This window comes from Lissotriton vulgaris, chromosome 9, assembly GCF_964263255.1.
Source record: "Lissotriton vulgaris chromosome 9, aLisVul1.2, whole genome shotgun sequence".
Classification (NCBI taxonomy): Eukaryota; Metazoa; Chordata; class Amphibia; order Caudata; family Salamandridae; genus Lissotriton; species Lissotriton vulgaris.
Window position 1 is genome coordinate 1,075,455,992 of NC_141697.1, and position 20,087 is coordinate 1,075,476,078.

General features: G+C 41.8%; 1 protein-coding gene across 4 annotated transcripts in view; it reads left to right on the forward strand.

Moving 5' to 3' along the window:
* The window catches only part of PXK (PX domain containing serine/threonine kinase like), a 363,685-nt gene that overhangs the window by 252,488 nt on the left and 91,110 nt on the right, over positions 1–20,087 (forward strand). For all 4 annotated transcript variants that reach the window (XM_086939058.1, XM_086939056.1, XM_086939057.1 and 1 more), the window contains exons 12-13: positions 2,905–2,983; positions 16,350–16,398. In XM_086939058.1, the coding sequence (XP_086795184.1) occupies positions 2,905–2,983; positions 16,350–16,398 (128 nt within the window). The remainder of the gene's footprint in view (positions 1–2,904; positions 2,984–16,349; positions 16,399–20,087) is intronic.

Below are 20,087 nucleotides of genomic sequence, written 5' to 3' on the forward strand. Positions count from 1 at the left end.
TCCCCCTTCCTGCTATATTGAACACAAGCTTTGGCGTACAACTGGCAAATAAAACCAATTATCAGCGAATTAATGACCATCCCCTTCATCATAGACCACAGCCTTGGATGGGAAATACAATCAAAGGCTGTGGTCAGATCCATAAAGGCCATATAGATCTTCCCTCCTTGTGCCTTAGTATATTTCCCTATGGATAAGGAGAGGTTTAGACACTGATCAACCATCTCCATTCCTCTACGGAAACCATATTGTGCTTTCATAAAAATATTGTGGGTTTCAGCCCAAATCTCCAATCTGGCCAGAAGAACCTGTCCCATAAGTTTGGCAGTGGTATCGAGGAGAGTTATAGGGCGATAGTTCTTTGGGAACCCCCTTGCCCCCTTTTTTATAGATGGGCACAATTGCACTCTGATTCAAGGATGAAGGGGGACCTACGATCTCAATGCTATTAAAAATATTTTTTAGTAGAGGGACCCACATATCATAATTGTCCTGGAAAGGGGTCAATTGGGACTCCATCGGGCCTCGGCGCCTTTCCGGAAGTGCAGGCTACCAGTGCCTTTCTGACCTCCGATACAGAGAAAATTAGCCCATTCTGAGGTAAAAGTTCTGAACTAGGTAATGATGGTTTTGGGGAGGTTGGTAAACCAAAGACTTTTTCAAAATATCTCACCCATGCCTCTTCATCTACATGTACGTCTAACGAAGGGCCGCTGGGATCCTTAAAGTGCAGGGCATTCACTATTTTCCAAAAGTCTCTGCTACTGCCCGAGATGGCTGTTTGCTCCAGATCTTCCCATGCCTGCACCCTGAGGTCCTTTTCTCTAGCCCTCCTCCCTAGTTTGTAGTCCTTAAGTAATACGCAATTTTTAGTGGGATCTCTAGGGGTAGTTTTAAAAGAATTTACGAGGGCTTTTTTTGCTGTAGAACAGGCTGTGTCAAACCACCCATTATTTGCAGTAGCATTTGGCGACTTAAACCGAGTAAGTGCTACTTTTATTTTCGTCAAAAGGGCGCAGACCTGGGTAACCAAGAATGAGGGGGATGAATTCTCTCCCAGACATGATAGTATTTCTCTCTTTGCTTCGACTAAAATTTCAGGGACTAAATTTAACTTATGGGCCTGTGACCATTTCAGTTGATGACTATTTTTCCTGGTCAGGTTCACACCTTCAACTACCTGGTTATGATCTTTACCTTTGGACAGGATACTTAAGTGAATATATAATAAACGTCTATCATCTAATACTACTTTTTTAGCCTATTTTGCTGGTCACAGGGTGAGCCATTTTCCGACAGTTTCTTTTAGTGTTGTCTTTATAGCTTTGTTGGTCCTGCGGTAAACCATTCCCCTTGAATTGTTTCAGACATTCACATTCTATTTGTTATGAGCTAGATGTGCAACTGTATCTCTTTTAAGTGCCCTTTATGGGCATCCTTTTCTGCCTGTTGCCTGCATGTTGTAAACCAAGGAGAATATTTTATAGTCTGTACAGCAGTGATTGCTAAGGACGAGGGGATAATCTAGTTTTACAAGTACATTTCAGATGAAAGTGTCTGAAATCACAGAAGCTGGCATTTTTTTAAAACTTGGTTCAGCTTAAAAAAGCCCAGAGACACTTTAGCATGAAGCATTTTCTTTTTCAAAATTGAATGTGGAGCTGTCCACAATAATACTTAACATACACCTAAGAATATTAGACACCGGTCATGGATCAACTATGAATATTCTTGCACCTAAGGGGAATGGGCCAGTAGGAGGACTCTGTGGTGCTTATCATTGGAACTATTTCTCTTTTCTCAAGTAATGGCATTTCCTGCACACTTGTAGGCTAAAGCTGCCTTTAAAGAATGTCTGGGGGCAGAGTGTTAATGTATCGTCCTTATTCACCTGTTCAGAACCAGCCCAGCTCTTTATATCCCAGAAATTTGAGTAGAGGTTAGCATGTGGGCAAAGCTGGCCTTGTGCACTGGGACAGTGATGACGGCTCACTATACGTATTTTGCATTGTTGAAAGGTAGCTAGGTTGACAGCCATCCTGTATTGTTGAAAGGTGGCTATATTGACAAATATGAGCCTGAATGGAGCGGCTATAACTTTATGAATTGCTGTTGTGTGTAGAAGGACCAGGGATGGACTGGCAGTAACAGGCATCAGGTGTTTCCCGGAAGGTTGGTAGGGTGGGGGCCGGTTGTTACTGGGGCCCGGTTTTGCAGTGGTGCTGCAACATCAGCCCAGTAACAAAAGCAGCAGTTCCCCCTCCGCCCTCCCCCCCCCCCCCCCCCCTCCCCAACCCACCGGGAGGGCTGGTCCGGCAAAATTGCCAGGGCTACTTCGGGTTCCCAGTCCGGCCCAGAGCAGGGCAGGGGCTTTTAACCTCAGTGTTAATAGTATTACAAAGAGTATGCCTTCCTTCTTCGGACTCTCATAGTGCCAGGCTATTTATCCAGTGGGCCTTTTTATATAGGGCAGTAGTCTTCCAACCTGAAATTTAATTTCAACGGTGAACACACTCTTAAATTCAGTCTAGTTTCTCATCCCCTTTCTCTCCCATCCAGTGCAGTAATGATGATATAGTAACCAGATGATACATCCGCCAGCAGCTGCCGGTAGGCGAAGGATAGAACAAAATCACTGTGGCTCCTGAATTTCACTATTTGTCAAACTCATTCTGTATCTCCATCGTCCACAACTTCAACTTTGGTTGTTCAAAACATATTCATTATATCCAGTGTTTGTAGACAAAAGCTATGTTGATGTAGGTCTTAGTGGAGACTGGTTGTGATGCTCCACCTCATGAGCAAGAGATGCATTTCCTCTCTAAAATGCTCAGTTTAACATTTACCTGCTTTTTAATTTTTAAGTGTATTTAAAGTATTCTGTCGATTTTCTGTTTTACTTAGTGTCTGTGCTGGAATCCATACTCTCCAGTGAAGCCAGTAAAACCGGCATGCCAACAGTCTCTCAACTTTTACAGGCACCGTAAGTCACCATTTTTTTGCTTTGTGCTGCTCCAGAATTCGTGAAAGGGCCAAGAGTATTTCATTCTGTGATAACTTCATTATAGTCAGTGCTAGGTTGCTGCAGGGTGGGGTGCATGTAATGAATTAACAAATTTAAATAAGCAGTAGGCGGAACTCGAGTTTTTAAAACTGCATTGATTTTTTTCATTGTGAATCTAACTGGAGAGGATTGTCCTTTGGGTGACCCACCTGCGTGTAAGACATGTATTCCATTGGCTGCTGTGATATTGTTGGTTGTAGTTCCATCATAGTTACTGAAACAAAATGATTCAACATACATCTTTGCTGAAATAGTATTCTGTATAAAAAGAAATAATAAACTGTATGAGAACAGCTAAAAAATAATGACGTAGAAAGGAAAGACAAAGCAAAAGAGATTTTTTTTAAAGTTATTATTCGAACCACAAGAGTTAACTATTACATATAAAAAAATCAGCTGCTCTCACTTTAAAACAAAGATGGCGGAAGAGGGGGTTGAATATTATGCCATTGAAAAACAGGTTCACCAAATCACGAGTAGCTGGATGGGCTTCCTTTGAACGCACCTTAATACATACCTCCAGGACAACAACTAGTGTCGTGGAGGACCTCTATGGGCCCACTTGCTGCCACCAGGATAAGGGCAACTGCCCCTTTGCTGTCAAAAAAGTGAAAAGCCTAGGTTAAAAATGTCCTCAAAAGTTTTTTTCACCTGAGGATCCAGAAAATGATTCTCCCCAATCTTACCCCTAGTGACATTTCTTGCCCACAACTTCCACCATAGGCTCAAGGTCAGAGTACAGCAGAGCCTTGTTCTTGGATCCGTGAATAAACTGTTAGGTTTTATACAGTTGATTGTCACTGCCCACTTACCAATGTTACTGTTTTCGCTCCTTCAGATACGATGAACAAAGTAACATTGTGAAGTTCATCATTTTGTTTTTTCTTAGAACCACACCAAAATCTAATTTGTTTTCCACAAGGTAAATGTAATCAAACTTGCCTTATCAATCGCTAAGCCTAATTAACAGAAGTATTCGCCTTTCTTCTGGCAAAGCAATTGTTAGTAAGTAGGTTGAAATACCATGATGCATCTTATATTTAGGAAGGTGGCACAGTATCTTTTTAGACACAATTTACTCTGTAAGTAAAGAGTGGCTATTGAGACGATTCCTCGTTTTTTACCCCTTTTTAGGTCTCGCCTGTCGATGCGCATGCGCATCGAGCAAGGCGAGAGTATTGGGACTTATCTACTCTTTATCCACACTGCAAGGAATCGTGGCGATTCCTTGCAGTGCCGGTGACTTTTAAGCTCAATGCGCATGCGCATTGAGCTTAAAAGCGCGTGCACGTCCGTCTTTGTTTACCCGCTCCGCCCCCTCCCCTTCCCGCCGTCTCGCATTTCCCCCTGCCGCATCAAAGGCTTTCACGGCCGGCCGGCCGGCCATGCTTTCAGTTTCACGACCGGCCGGCCGTGTCAATTACATTTCAAAGCCCGCTCTCCCTGCTCCGCCCCCTGCTCCGGCCGAGACGCATTTCTCCTCCCTCCTCCCCCCTCCTGGGTCAGGTTACCTTGCTTTCTCGGAGCTGGGCAGTCACAACCCACCCAACCCCTGCGCCGCATGTCTGTTCCCAGCATTCTACAGTGTCGCGGTGCTTTGAACATTTTTGCAGGGTTGATTTTAATTTCCAATCCAGCCTTAGTTTGGCAGAGTTCTCTGTGTAATGGAGGGCGGTGGGTAGATGGCAAAACACACATATACAGGGGAATTATTCCCCAGCTCTCTCGCTTCTCCACAGACCCGCCCTCATTCATAGGCGACGAGGAAAGCAAAGCCTCGATCGAGTTCTTCTTAAAAAGTTCTTCTTAAAAGTAAACTTTCGTGTAGCCACGCTGTTAGTTTAATAAACTGCACAGATTGTATAGACACCATAGGGTGAAAGGCTGCGTAATCCCGCCTGGATTCGAGCAGGCGACTAGCCACCCCTATCCTTGGCCACCAACACCACCCGCACCTCCCCTCCCCCGCAGATGGCATCGCCGCGCTGGAATGCTAATACGTAGCCAGGAGGCAGGCGCACATTTCAGCCCTCGGGTGTTCTGCGACCTTTGTACCGCCGCAGGACTCTGCACCTTTTTCAGCGTCCTCCCTCGCACTGTAGCCTCACGCGGGGTCACGCTCTCAACGAGTCTGAAGTGCACCTTTACTTTTATTGCCGGGTTGTTCACCTCCAGCTTTATAAACAAACAAAAAAGACTGAAGTGTTCAGAACGCACACGTATTAAATGTGAGTTTTACGTAGATTTTTAAAAAAAAAAGAAAAGCAAAACGGCACACCTGAGACAGCGGCTAACCGGATCAGAAGTTTCTGCAACTTTTACGTTGGGCTTTCACCTACAGGTACATGCATGTAAAATATAAGGCGCGCGTCTTAATTTAAAAAAATCAAAAATCCAAGTTACATTTATTTGAGCGAAATGCTTTTTCCTGGTTGATGCAATCACTTTAATTAGTCCCAGCTGATTGTAATTCTAGTCGGTGCACGGGGGAAATAGGAATGTGTATTTATAGTGCCCAAAAGTCGAAATATATGACAAAACGCACTGTGAATAAGAAATCATAACATCTCCACTCCTCGATTCTTCTTATGATACTGGCGTCAAGTGCAGGTTTGGCTGTTTTAAGTCGCATTATTCAATGGCAGCTTCACTTTCAGGATTACTGAATAGGCAGCATTTCTTGGCAATATTTCTGCTCCAGGAGGGTACATAATTTCTACATTATTTTACGGTGTCATCACCAAGAAGAGATAGTACCAGTTCTCCCATTTCTGAAATTGGCATAGAAGTTAGTGGTCAATTTAGAGTTTGGCAGATGGAGTTTACTCCGCTGGGAAGGCAGAGCACATTACCATGACCACAGGAGCATTTGAGTTAGAGCTTTTAGAATTGTTTATGGCTTTTTTTATTTGTAATTCTTTAGCATTGGCTACAGGAAACAAAAATGCTAAAGATTTACAAAAAAAACACATAAACAATTCTAAAAGCACTAACTCTAATGCTGCGAGACCTATTGCATTTCCAATGCTTGTTGAGTAGTACTGTTGGTTGGTTAGAAAACAGGTTTGAAATGTTACTTTTTTACTTAATTGACAAGTTTTCAGAATAAAATAAATCCCTCAGACACTGATTTGCTGCAGACAATGCATCACTATTAATTAAATAAATTCGATTCCCTGCACCGCTAAATCAACTTTTAAGGTCTTCAACCTAGCCCCAGTCATCAGGCTTCCATCCCTGCTACTGATGGCAAAGCAAGAAGTTTTTAAGCACATTACTTCGGAATTCTTTGTATGTAGCCTTTTTTTCAAGATCATGGTAGCTGCACCATACATAACATGGGTTATATGAAGTAGAACACAGTGATTGCAGCAAGTAGAGAACATGGTGTAAAACATATATAGAGTGTGCTTTAATAGGAAACAGAAGTTCTTAAAGTATTTATAAAATAAAAGTGTAATGTTAAGAAAATAATAATGAAACCCAAACTTCATTTCAGAAGAAGTTTTAAATTAACTTTAGTGTTACTATTATGCTCGTGAACTGAGAAAGAAGTATGCAGTCAATATGTTAAGTTGTAAGCTGCAGAGTATTTGTATTTAATTTAGCTGTCAGAAATAAAACTCAAAAACATCGATAAAGGTGGGCATAGACAAACCGGTTTAATTAATACCATTAGACATGATTCAGTGCATTTCACCTCAAATTACTGCAAGTAGTATTCTTTCCCAGGAGGAGGGCAGGATCTGATGCTGGACGCTCAAAACAATCACAGAGATTTGAGTCTGCTCAGTCTGTGGCAAGAAAGTCCCAGGGAATAACATAGATTCAGGGGCTACAAGTTAAAAAAAAGACTATCCATTGATTGTATCAAGAACCAGTGGCACAGAAAACTCATTTGCGTAGAATCTCCCACTTTGATTTCCACACATAGTACAACGTTCAATATTAAGCTTTCCACCCAGGGAGGGAATCCCACTGTTTGTTTTCAGACTGTGTTGAAGTCCAGTATGGGCAGTTCTGTTTTGCACAACCGTCTTTTCTCTCTCCTTTTCCCCCATGTCATATGGTTTACTACTCATTTTACATACTGTACTACACCTTAATATCAATTGGACTACCACTATACATGGTTTTGACCTGAAAGATGTTCAGCATTTGGATCTGACGTTGAAGCTATTTACGAAATAGTATTAACCAAACTCCACCTTCATAATATATTCGAATACTTTATTTTGGTCAGTAGACCATAAAAGTGCAAATGCAGTAAAACCATACAGTAAGTTAAAACGATCGTATAAAAAGTACGCATGCAGGTTGCCGGAGAGGTCCTTGATTTGAAATACTAAAAAACCACGTCCTTACAAATTTCCCAAGAGTGACATACAAAATAAAATAAGCCCTATTAAAATATGCAAAAACCATACAATATAAATATTAGGCATTGCCAAGTTACACAATCAAATTGCCCGGTGAAATACTTATTTACATCAATAGTTGCCCTCCACCAGGAGTAAAACATCATGGCCTTTGATACTCTTAGAAACAGATCTCATTCAGCCATAGATGGTTAAATTGCAATAAAACAAGACATGACCTATATGTGTGGCGTGTCACCTTGAGTCTAAGAGTTAAGGCCCAAAAAGGACTTGTGCACACACCTTATAGAGAGTAGGAAGCACGAGACAGCAAATACAATTGGCATTTGGGTATTGTGTTAAAACAGCTTAAATGCAGCTGCACCCTACTTGGTCTCCAAATTTCTGCATAGTTGTATCAGCCATCTATGCCTGCCTTTTTTATAGCCAGGGAAAAAAAAGAATACATGACGTTCTGTCTCCACCTTGTTACTACAGGCTGCACACCCTAGAGGAGAGGTACCTACTCGTTTGCTAGAGAATGAGCTCAGGGGGAGTGACCCATGTCTAAATTGGACATATCATTTTCTTGCTAATGCAGGTTGTACATCGTCCAGGGAAGGCTCAAGATCGTAATGATCTTTGATTCTCATAAAGGTAACAGTTAGAGAACCAATTGCTGAGCTCTCATGTAGATAAGCATATTTTCTTTCCCTATAGCTCCTGACCAGTTCATTCCTTGTGATTGCAGGACATGCTACCTCTAGGTTACTCCATACGCTCATTTTCCCAATATAACGTAGTGTGTCCCTAATGTGTGCAAACCACACTATTTTCCCTGCTCCTGGGAGGCCCATTGCCTCTTTTAACTCTGACCTGTATACAGCCAGGTCCGGGGTCACCCAAAGAAGACGCCAAAAGATTAACGTTCTGAGATTTATTTCCTCTGCGATCAGTCTCACTCCTAAAACCAAATGCAAAGTAACAAGCAGGGTGCTGGAAGGGACCCAGTAACTGCGTAATTAAATTATTCTCAGACTTGATAATATTTCTTATAGGACTATGCCCCCAAAGTTCGGCCTATACATTGCAGCACCCCTGGTTTGTACTTTACAGATCTCAACTATTGGACCAATGGGTTTAGGGAAAGAGTTCTTATATCATTTGGCCAACCCCCCTGTGTTCTGGGCTAACTTAAGGTTTGTTTGATCAATTTGCAGTGCCCAATCAATTTTTTCAGTTAGGGTAATGCCGAAATATTCAAATACAGTGGGATTCCATTCTGACAAAGATTGGAGCGCGTTGTGCTAACCTCCATAATTTATTCCTACCAAAATTGAGTTTAGGATTCTCAAAGTCACTCCTGTAGCTCCTTTCCATTTGTCTTATTTTACCTTAAATTTTGGTTAGTTTTTAAAAGATTTTTAAATTTCACAATGCTTGCTAATTTTTATTGTTGATAATCTAGTTTTGAAATATTAAAAAAACACCTAATTGTCCTACCACCTTCGAAATGACAAATGGCAGGTATGGCTATCCCAGGAATTCCTGCAATACATTTTGGGTACTTATGGTAATATCTAATTGTTTTATAGCGTATGCTTTTTAGGTCTCGCACTGGGATGCAGGGCGAAGCCCTGCTGTCGCAAAAGAGGCCTATTGTCGGTGGTTCTGCTTACAAGGACTAAAAGAGGAGACAAGAGACTGGCACGCGCAGCCTGACGGAATCGGATCAGGTTGCGCGCGCGTTCACCATCTCCTGTCTCCCTTTTAGCTCCTTCTAAGCAGACACTCCCACGCACACACACGAGCGCACATACACACACGCACGCACACATAGAGACATACACGCCCGCCGCCGCGCATACACACACACAGGAGCGCACAGAGACACCCCCCTCCCCCCTACAACTAAGCCCCACTCTGCACACAGACATGCACACACACACATCTCCCCCCCCCCCCACTCCCCCCCACTCACCGGGCTCTTTCAGCGTGTCCCTCTCCCTTGGCAGTAGGTCAGTCTCGGTATCAGGCTCCATGTCTTCTCCGGCGATCCTCCTATGCGTGAACGCTCACGGCGACGCCATCTCGTGCGCTCCCACAGCGCTTTCAGTTTTGCGCCCGGCGTTGCCCTCACTTCGCTCCCACCACTCGACTCCCTTTCAGTTTGCCGACCCCCTTACTGCCGTCTCTACCTCTTCAGGGGCTCTTCTGGGCTCACTACTGGGCAGGGCGCAGGTTCAGGATGACTTTCAGGCTCTTGTGGGTCAGGCTGTCGTTCTTGCGGGATATGGATGGTCTCGTCAGGCTCCACAGGCCCGCGGGGCATGCCGATGGAGGAGCAGCCCATTGAGGAGCTTTCCTTGAGCACTGCGCGTGCTCAGCGCCTGCTTCACCATAACAACCGCACGAGCCAGACTGAGGGCCCCTTCTATGACTGGTGACAGGACGTAAACATAGATGAGAGACATAATAAACTAAATTGTTCTACAAACAGTAACAGCAACGACATAAACCTGCACATACGGAAGAATATATGTGCCATCAAAAAGCCACAGATTGTGACCAAATTAAAATCTCACTGAATGAACGTGTTTCGCTGGAATGACGAGACCAGGAAAGCGCAAGAGAGAAAGCTAATCCATCACAAACAGAAATAAAACATACGCAAAATAGGAGCCTGGACTGGTCTATGAACACATTCGACAACACTAAACAGAGAAACTAATCTCAGTAACAATAATCTCAGTAACAAAAAGCATAGGAGGCAAATATCAAATACTAATTAAATTACAGAAAAACCCCAAACATACAGCCTTAAGTACCACGCATCAGGACGTTCCAAAATTACTGCACTGAATAAAATATGCACTGCCGCTATGCCTGGAAAGAAATTTAAGCTACCGGCGCGGGGCATGGAGTACTCGTTGCTATGGTGAACACTGGATAAACTGTATCTTTCCCGTACGCAAAAAAGATATTGCTCTCTCTACAAGCCGTACCCGTCTCTGAGGCACATTGTGGCTACTGGTTCTTCCAGGGTGGGTGGGGCTGCTAACTCGAGTGTTGGGCAACGAACTGCTGCTGCACCCCTGCCAGAACGGACACCTAGGGAACAACTCGCTAGGACAGTTTCCGGCCAGCCTCCTGTGTCGCGTCCTTGGCCGCCGCCGAACGGAGCAGCCCGAGGTGAGAGCTTGACACTTTAAAAGTGCCAGAGCCGGCCACCTGCCCTCACCTGACAGGACTCCTCCGAGGGAGGAGGGCAGCCATGACGTCATGGCCAAGTGAGAGAAACTACAGCCTTCTAGCAACACAATGAGGCCGAAGAAGCTGCAACAACAGGCTAATAACTGCTGCTACCAACAGACCTGAATCGCATTTGGCTTAAGTTCATTGTTGCGTGATATGTGTAGATGCAATAACAAAATAAGCATTTGCAATGCAATAAGTCTCGCATTTGTGAGAGTTTAAGCTATTGGCAATGTAAATGACAATGCCTTTTATTTAGGTTTTAAAAACAAAAATAAAAGGCATTGCTATTTGCAATGTCAATAGCTCAAACTCACGTAAATGCGAGATCTATTGCATTGCAAATGCTGGTTATATTTTCAGGTGCCCAGCAGTTGTCTGTTACTCGTAATACATTAATACTGGCTGTGCTTTATAGTTAGGGGATTAGCTAACCTGGCCTCTTGAACACAGTGATAGATTCAGTGGAACACCTCACCTCCACTAAGCACTGAATTAAAGGGCTGCAGCTTCAATCAGCACCATGTAAGACCCAAAACCTAGAATATTTAATAAGCCGCATATAGGCTCTAAAGCTTTTCACTTAATTGAATACATCACATAAAAACAAAATTTTACAGGTAGGCATAATCACCTTGCAAGACAAAGTGGGAAAACACCAGCTGTCCTACCAGACCCTTTTCTTGTAACTCAGCATAAGTTCAATTGTGTGGTAATTTCAAAAATGTAACCTGACAAAGACCTGTGATTCAGGAGACCTTCATTTTAAAAGGTAAAGTAGGGGCCTAATGTGTAGATTGTGTTGAGGAAAGTAACAACATAGCTAAGTTTAAAATAACTACCTTCCCTTGTTATCTACTTAACAATTTATATTGCATATTACAGACTTTTAATCTGGGTTATCATGTAAGCAAATCACACACAGGGATGCACTGGCTGTTTGCTACCAGTTGGCAGCTTCAAGGCTCTAGAATTTATTTTGGCTAGAACTGAGCCATATAAGACTGCCAGTCACAAGTAGGTCTCTGCCACAAGAACCACCTTTTCCAAAGGAACAGTGTATATCTTTGGGATTCCATTTTTAAATAAGATGTTTTGGTGTGGTGTGCAATAATTGAAGAAAGTCATCCCACGAGTTTCTTCTGAAAAGTTCTGACATACAGTTACACTCTGGGAAATGTGATGTTTCTTGTTTTTTGAAGTTGCTTTTCTGGCTTTTGAGCCCAAGGATATGTTGGAAGGTGTCTGTATGATTTATCTTGGGTAATTAATCTCACTGCGATTAATTACTGAGTCCTAAATATTTTTTATTGCATTTTCATTAACCTGTGGGAACTTATTTCACAATTTAAAATTTAATCTCATTATTGCTGTTTTTATTTTTGCAGTTTTGACTAAATTCCTGTTTTTCAGGAGAGTTCTCAATATCGCCGTCCTCCTTTTTAACTTTTACTCTTTACCCATATCTCTATCCTTTTATTTTAATTAGGTGTTGCATTCACATGTTTAATAAAAAAAAATTTCAATAAAAAGAGGGAACCTCCCCATGCTTCTCAACTCCTTTATAATTTTATAAACGTCACTCCTATGTTTAATTTGTTTGTAACCTCTTAAATTACCCTAACACCTAAACCTATTACTTATGTGTACTTTTTAAAATATTTTTTTGAATCTTGTTATTGTTTTTACTAGTTAATTACCCTGAGATTTTTGTTTCGCCAGTGTTTAAAGAGACAACATCATTTCAGGGTTGAAAGCACTCCTTAACACCCACCTTATCAAATACAACAGCTTATCATAGATTCTGTCTCTTATTTACACTCTTGCATGCACTGCAGTCTAGTTCATAATGTAAACTATATGTGTCACCCTTCTTTCACAAGGGAAGGAAGGGCAGCTGTTCTACAGTAACACTGGCTCCTCTATTTTGAAGAGCATTCATTTTTTTTTTTTTTCTTTTTTTTTTTTTTTTTTAGTCCTCATAAGTGCAATATTTGAAGTAAGGAGTTGTCGGGGCCCCTTTCTCTCATTGAATCTTACCCTTCACTGTCCTAACATAGGGTGTGTGTAACTGGACAGTTCCCCTGGAGCGTCAATTATGAGAGAGGAGGGTCCCCTTGTTTCCAATACTTTGTAGAAGGATTGAGTACGGGGGGGTGGAGCTAGCCATTATGGCTACTCAGCAGGCCTTCTCCTGCGTTTCCATTGCTTACACATAATCATTGGACTTATGTAAACGTTTGTCGTATCAATCACACAGCCAGTTTTACATCTTGGATACCTCCATTATTTAATTTGCACCTTGCTGGTAATTTTCCCAGATTTCCCAGAACTTGAGTTTTTTTCTGGGGGCCTTTCTTTTATCAAGTCTATAGATTCTTAGTATGGAGTTTAACCAATCACTATGAATTGGAGGAGAAGAGCTTACCCAATTTATACAAATTTCTCTCCTTGCAAGCAAAATTAATAAAAAAAGGAGATTTTCCTGGAGAGTAGAAAGCTTATCAAATGCATTTGAGCTCCTCACCCCAAAGATAATTAAGTCGGTACTTACATTTAGATGTCTTCCTAACACCCCATCCAAGGTCTTACCCACATCATTCCAGAAGCCGTCGAGAAGGGGGCACTGCCGAAACATGTGTAGATCGTCGGCTCTTTCCAGCCCACATTTGGGGCAGGCCTTCACCGTTGACCCAGCAAACTTCGATAACTTTTTAGGGGTCCAGTAGGCTCTATGAGAGGTGAAAAGATGGTTTCTCTTTAAGGCAGCTGAAGACAAGATTGTCCAGCATTTACTCATAGATACTTGCCATTGGTTGTTTAACTCCGGCGTCGGCAGATCTTTCCCCCATACTCTCTCCGGAATCCTGAAATCTTCCTCTCCTCCCAGAATCAAGGCCCAATACCAAAGTGCGATTTCTTTATGAATAGTGTCTGTTTTCTGCATTTCACTTTCCAGGGAAGGGTTCCCAGATCTAGATTCTTTTAATGATTTCGACCAACCTGAAAGTTGATAGAACTTGAATTTAGAAAGTGTGCCCAAAGTCTTGGAGGATAGGATATTCCACTCCAAAAGGTTGTTTCCAGACATCAGTTGACCCCACGTGGTTAGACCAGCTGCTTTTATAGGGAGAGCTAGTTTGTCTTTAAGGCACTCAGGGGTGCCAGGAGAATCCCAGATGGGGGCCAGGTCGCTATAATAGGGAATGTTTAGAGTGCATCTTATGCTAAACCACAATTTGGCTGCGGATTTCAGCATCTTTAGTTTAATTTTTTTAAAGAACTTCGGGTGTCCGAATTTATATAGAAAGTGGCTGGTTTTACCGGTCATAGTCTGGAAATACAAAGGGTAGCAATTAAAAACACATAGGAGCTTTCTATTAGATTTAAATTGGAAAGCTCTACAATAATCATAGAGATCAGGGCTTGCAATGCCCCCCTGGATTTTTTTCCTTCTTAACTTGTTCCAGGCAATTCTAGGATTTTTTGAAGACCATATGAAGCTTGTGATCTCGCTCTGGATTTTTTTTAGAGTTATTTTATTAAATTCAAGGGGGATAAAAGTGATCATCTTTTTTTTAATGTAAATGTTGCAGTTTAGTTAAAGTGTCTCTTGCATCCTGCACTGCAGCTATGATCAGCTATGATCAGCAGCTGTAGGAACTGTAGCCTGGGTGCATTTAGTACAAAGATATTGTTGGTGCCAAGATACCACGGTCAGTGGATTAGCGCTTCAGAAATAGTTAACCTAATTTAGGGTTGTAGGACATGATATCTACATTAATGACTACTTTACTTAGTATTTTGGACAGTCATTTGCCAGATGAAAGAGTCTAATTGTAGCCACGGCCTGCTCTATAGCAGAGCTGGACAGAAAGGCATTTGTACTCTGCTGCAAAGTGTTTAGCACTTTTCATTGTACCCTTGAGACCGACAACTTGCCACTGATTTTTAGTACTCCTAATTATCAAATGGGGATATTCCTCCTGCTCCTTGTGATTCAGTGACATGTATAAAAAAAAATTAGTGCAATCCTTTCTCTGTCCCTAGACCTAATTTTGTTTCGGTTAAACACTTTGAACGTGTTCATGCTCATTTGGGTACCTCCTGGTCAGAAAGTGCATTCAACTGTTGCATCTTTGAGGTAATTTATAGTATTAGTCTAGAGCACAGATGGGGAAGTGCTGCATCAGATGAACTGCAGAGTTGACCTAGGCTTTTTTAGAGGAGCTGGTACCTATTGTTTGCAGTGCATCTCAGAATGGAAAATTGTATTAAAGAGGTTCCTGCAAACCTTTGCCTTCATTTGAGTTCCAATCTAAACAACCTGTATTAGAATATGCCTACATTTTAGAACAGGTTATGGTTGAAGTGAGCTTCGTTTTTAAACTCTTTTAGGTTAATGAGTTGAGATGTTCTTTTATAGAGGTTTAGTTCGATGAGAACACTTGTGGAAGAGTCACAGTAAACCACTATGCCATTTGCTTATTAGTACTGCAGCAGTGGAAGAAATGTTGTAATAATGCTTGTGCCCTCTCAGAATAAATTTCCTTTAGGGTACGAGCTACAGATAACTTTCACATTCTAGTTGTCCACTACGGTTGTTAAAACCTACACGGATTGCAAAACATTTTCTGCATATCTTGGTCATCAATCTTTAAAGTTTCCTTAACCCTGGAGCACCAGCCTCTCTTCCTTGGCCCTCAAATAACTGTATTAGAGATATTAAATAGGCCCCAATGATTTTATAAGTATTGCTGCTAGGCCTTCTTACTATAGCCATCTAAGCATTGGACAGATGTTGAAGATTTAATAAGGTGTCTTGAAAATGCTTGTAGGTGTTAATACCACCATGTCAGAGGGTTTAAGTCCCAAAGTGATTCATTTCATTGGAGCGTGTTCGATATTTGTCTCAGAGTTGGCAAAAGTAAGCTCAATATGCGTTGGCCGAGTTGCTCATTGTTACTTTTTCCAATAACACTCTGCTTTTGTCCATATTGACACGCAAAACGTGTATTTTTTAATTTTCTGACCTTCTGTTGTGAATAGAAAACGAGTTCAGATTTTACTAAATTGTTTCTGCCTTATTCCTTTCTTGAATTTTAGTTAATAGCTTCACTGTCTATCACTTGGTGATTACGTTGGGGACTTGGGCTAAAAATTAGTTACAGACTATGAAGTGGTTGCTTCACCTCAATGAATGTTTGGTTTTGTTGATTCTTTTTTAATGTTTTTGATCATATGATCTTAAAACATTACTTAGCCGCTACAGGTATGTAAAAGTATTTCCTGTCTTTGAAAATGTACAGTAAAATTGTATATTAAAACAGTCTGTTTTTGTGCCTCTTATCCATTTAGAATATTTCTTATAACAAAATGTCCTATTATGTAGTATAATGAACATTTATTTAGTACTTAAGTTACTAGTTTTAAAAATAAATAATTACTGATATGTTAGAGCTCTTAATTCAATATAGATGTATATGTACTCTGATGTTCAAGTGTATATTCATTGCTTGTATAGAATATGCAGAATGCAATGAGTATACTCAAGTACCTGTATAGTATGCATGTATTTCTGAGTGGTGCCTCCCCTTAAGAAAAGCTTATGTTGTGTATATAGAGATAAGGAGATAAGTATTAAGTCTTTTACATGTTTTTTTCTTTACTAGGCTGTTCAGTGATGTCCACCTTTCAACTTCTGAAAAGCCGCAATTCAAGGTATAGATTGTGAACAATCATTTCGGTAAAAAATGGACAATCCGCTGCTATGCTCATGAAAGATGTGTACAATGATATGTTTTGTTTCTTTTTTTCATGGAGCAAAATAATTCCTCCAATGAGAAACTCCTTACCTTACAACCCTATTTTTAGTATATTCTTTCCTACCAAAGAAAGCCATTTACTATGGCTTTTTGCATTAACAAATTACCATATGTTTCTTGCCACAGCCATATTGTTTGTCACCACTTTTCAATGGGACTTAGAAACTCCCCCAGAATATTCACATTGACACCCTTGCCTCTGAGTCTATGATTCCAAAACAGTTAGCCATACTGATGGGTGATATGGCCAACAATTAACCATAGGGATGGATGATCCTCAGGACTGTTTGGCAACTAGAGTGATTAATGTTTTGCTTTGCTAGGTTGTAGTTACATGTGCAGATGGAAACAATAAGACTGGTTTGTTACTTTTCATTACCAATTACAGTAGTATGCCATAAATAAAGCAGTCCAGGCTTAACTTCGTACATAAAAGGATAGGTGGATCATATAGTCTTCCATTAATATACCTACATTGGCAAATATTGGATAGAATTGAAGCAAGTTTTCTTTGCCATATCCTCTACTTAGATAGTATTGGAAGTAAGTTCATACAGAATCTGATCTTCTACATAGGCATAAAACTTGTTTATACGTCTCTCCTGTTGGTCATTGGGTTGTATATCACTGAACAGAGTTCATCTTTGTAGGTTTCAGTATTTTCTTCTCAATAATGTATTTTAAATGTTTCACTGAGTAACCTTTTTTATCTTCTCGGGTAGGGGCAGGGATCTTAGAACCAGGTAAAATGTTTTAACAAAGAAAAATAATTCCCGGTATTCCTAAATCATGGACTCTACAGAGGGAAACGTGATTTATATATCTCATTCATTAGCATAAGTGTAAGGTAGGGTTCATGTTTCTCCAAAATTTTAACCCAGCATGTAAAGGATTCCACCAACTACATAAATGTAAATAATGTAAGCCTGCTTGAAAAAGGACACAAAAGACAGGTGTACCAAGAACTCACTCAATAAACATATTTTTGGAAAACAGTTTCTCTTGGAAATATTATGTCCCCACGCCTCTGTTGCATAACAAACTTTGACCACTGATTTGGCAGAATACATTTCACTGTAGCTTCCACACGATTTCCCCATATATTATGCAAATTTCAAGATTCTCCATTGCACTTTTTCAATGCAGGTAAAATTTATATTGTGCTTTTTCTGTGACATTGATTACTTCAAATGAAGCCCAAGGTTATCGGATGAGATCATCTATTCAGTTTTCCCATAACTCCCCAAAACGTTTTTTTACACCTTTTAAGGGCATATTCCCAGCACCATGTAAGTTATATTGATCTTTATATTTTTCCCCACAAACAAAATGCTGAAGCAACCTTGACATTCCCTGCAGGGCATTCCCCATTTTAGCTACCAGGACTGTATGATGCACAAATAATAACATTAGGTATATATTATTTTTACTACTTTTGACAGCTGATTTACTAGGGCTGGCAAGAGAACCTGAGAGAGCACAATCTTGTGTCATGTTGGATAAATAGTAGGGGTGACAGTATTCGCCTCTGGAGTACTGCTCTACCTATCCCACAAAGTTCCATTCTTTCTCTTCTGTGGCCTACTCTTACTACAACCAGCATTTCTATCAAATAAACACAGTTCGCAGTTTAAAGAATCCCTTTTTGAAACCCATTTAGAGGTTAAGCCACAAATTAGTCTTGTTGCTCCTTGAAAATCATTGGAGGTGACCTATATTTATTTCGAAATTGGCATGTACTGCTCTCAAAAGAGATACGTAAAGGTGTAGCGTCTGATCTGTAGCAGTCTTAGTTGCCTGAATTCCTTGTTTGTGGGTTGCCATTATACCCTCACTCTGAACACCCTCATCTGCTCTCCTGTATAAGACTATGGCCAAATGATAACCTGGGCATTTAGGAGAGAACGTTGGTACCTCTATTTCCTTAGTTAATGAACTCCATGCTATGTATGTTGTCTACAAATGTTTGCAAAAGAGGTGTTTCATATCTCCGGTATATTTTTTTTCCTCTCCGGAAATAAGTTCAGGCACGGCTGCCTTTCTGTTTTGCTTTGTAAGGGCTTATAGATTTCTGTTTCAGTAAGTGGGAAAGCAGGAGAGGTAGTATAAATCTCAGTAAAATGTGGCTTTTATCCCTCCATCATCACAGATTTCCTCATGGGCATGTCAGCCTGCCATTGTAATGACACTCTCTGGCTAAATCTCTTCTTCTACTGACCATTTGGTAATAAATATCCATAAGTCTCTCATATCTTTACTATATGCCACTCCATTAGTCTCTTTTTTATTTATTGCTTTCTCTTTTCTTCCACCCTACCAACATCTTATATTCTCTTCTGATAGATACATCTGCCGTGTGGATTCCTCACCTTGTGAATATCCCCCTTGCGCCAGCAACGTTCGGAAAATTCTTCGTAGCACGCCGGTGTGGAAGACGTCATAGGAGCACGGCATCGCGCGCGACTCCGTCTGACGTCACCGACTCCATATAAGGCCCACGTCGGCGTGATGACGTCAGTTCCCTTTTTTCCGCGTCGTCGACGCAAACGGTTTCTGGGATCTTCTGCGATACTTTTGTATCTTTTCTCTGTTTAGCTGTTACAGTTTCTCTGTTGGAATTCACTTCTTCTCCGAGGATGTAGTTGAGGAAGACAGGTTTCAAACAATGTGGTTCCTGTTCCCGGATGATGTCGATCACCGATCCGCATTCCGACTGTCTGTGGTGTCTTGGTTCGGGTCACGATGTTAAGAACTGTCGTTCCTGTGACAAGATGAACCCCAAAGCCTTGCGAGAGCGGGAGGCGAAGCTTCTGCTTGCAAAGGTGAAGGAAAGAGAAGCCGGAAGGTCTTCGAGGTCGGTGTCCAGGCGCTCGAAGTCGAGACAGCTGTCGCGGTCGAAGTCGAGGTCGGCTTCGAGGGCCAAGTCGAGGTCGAGAGAGAGATCAAGGTCCAGAGAGAGGTCGAGGTCCAGAGGGAGGTCGAGGTCCGGATCCAAGTCGGCCTCGGGCCATGCTTCGAGCTCCTCGAGAAAGAAGCATAAGAGGAGTAAACATCACTCCAGACACCACTCTGGCAAGGAGTCTTCGGATTCGAGGAAGAAGTCACGTAAACATCACAAGGACTTCATGTCTCCTTCTCCGGGTCGATCTCACGTTGGTTCTCCAGTTCAGGAGCCGGAACAGGATCTGGAGTCGCACCATTCATCGGTGCATGAAGAAGAGGTTCCTCGAGCACCGACTCTGGCTGTGGAGCCTGAAGAACAAGAGGGCCAGGGTGCGCCTTTGCCGGATCAGCCTCCTTCGGAGCGGCCGTTGGGTTCGTACCCACCCTTTCCAGGTCCAGGTCAGGATCCCTCGCAGTTTTTAAACGCCATGTTTGGAGTTTACTCGAGGGCAATGTACCCCACTGGTGCGCCTGTTGGTCCCATGGGTCCTTTGTCTTTCAATTTGGGTGTGCCCCAGGCTTATGCCCCGGCCCCCTTTATGCCGTTTATGCCGACGCCTTATACTCCTTGGCTCGGTACGGCGCCGCCGAGGTCGTCGACTTCGCCGACTCCGGATCGGCTTCGTGGTGATTCGGATCGTG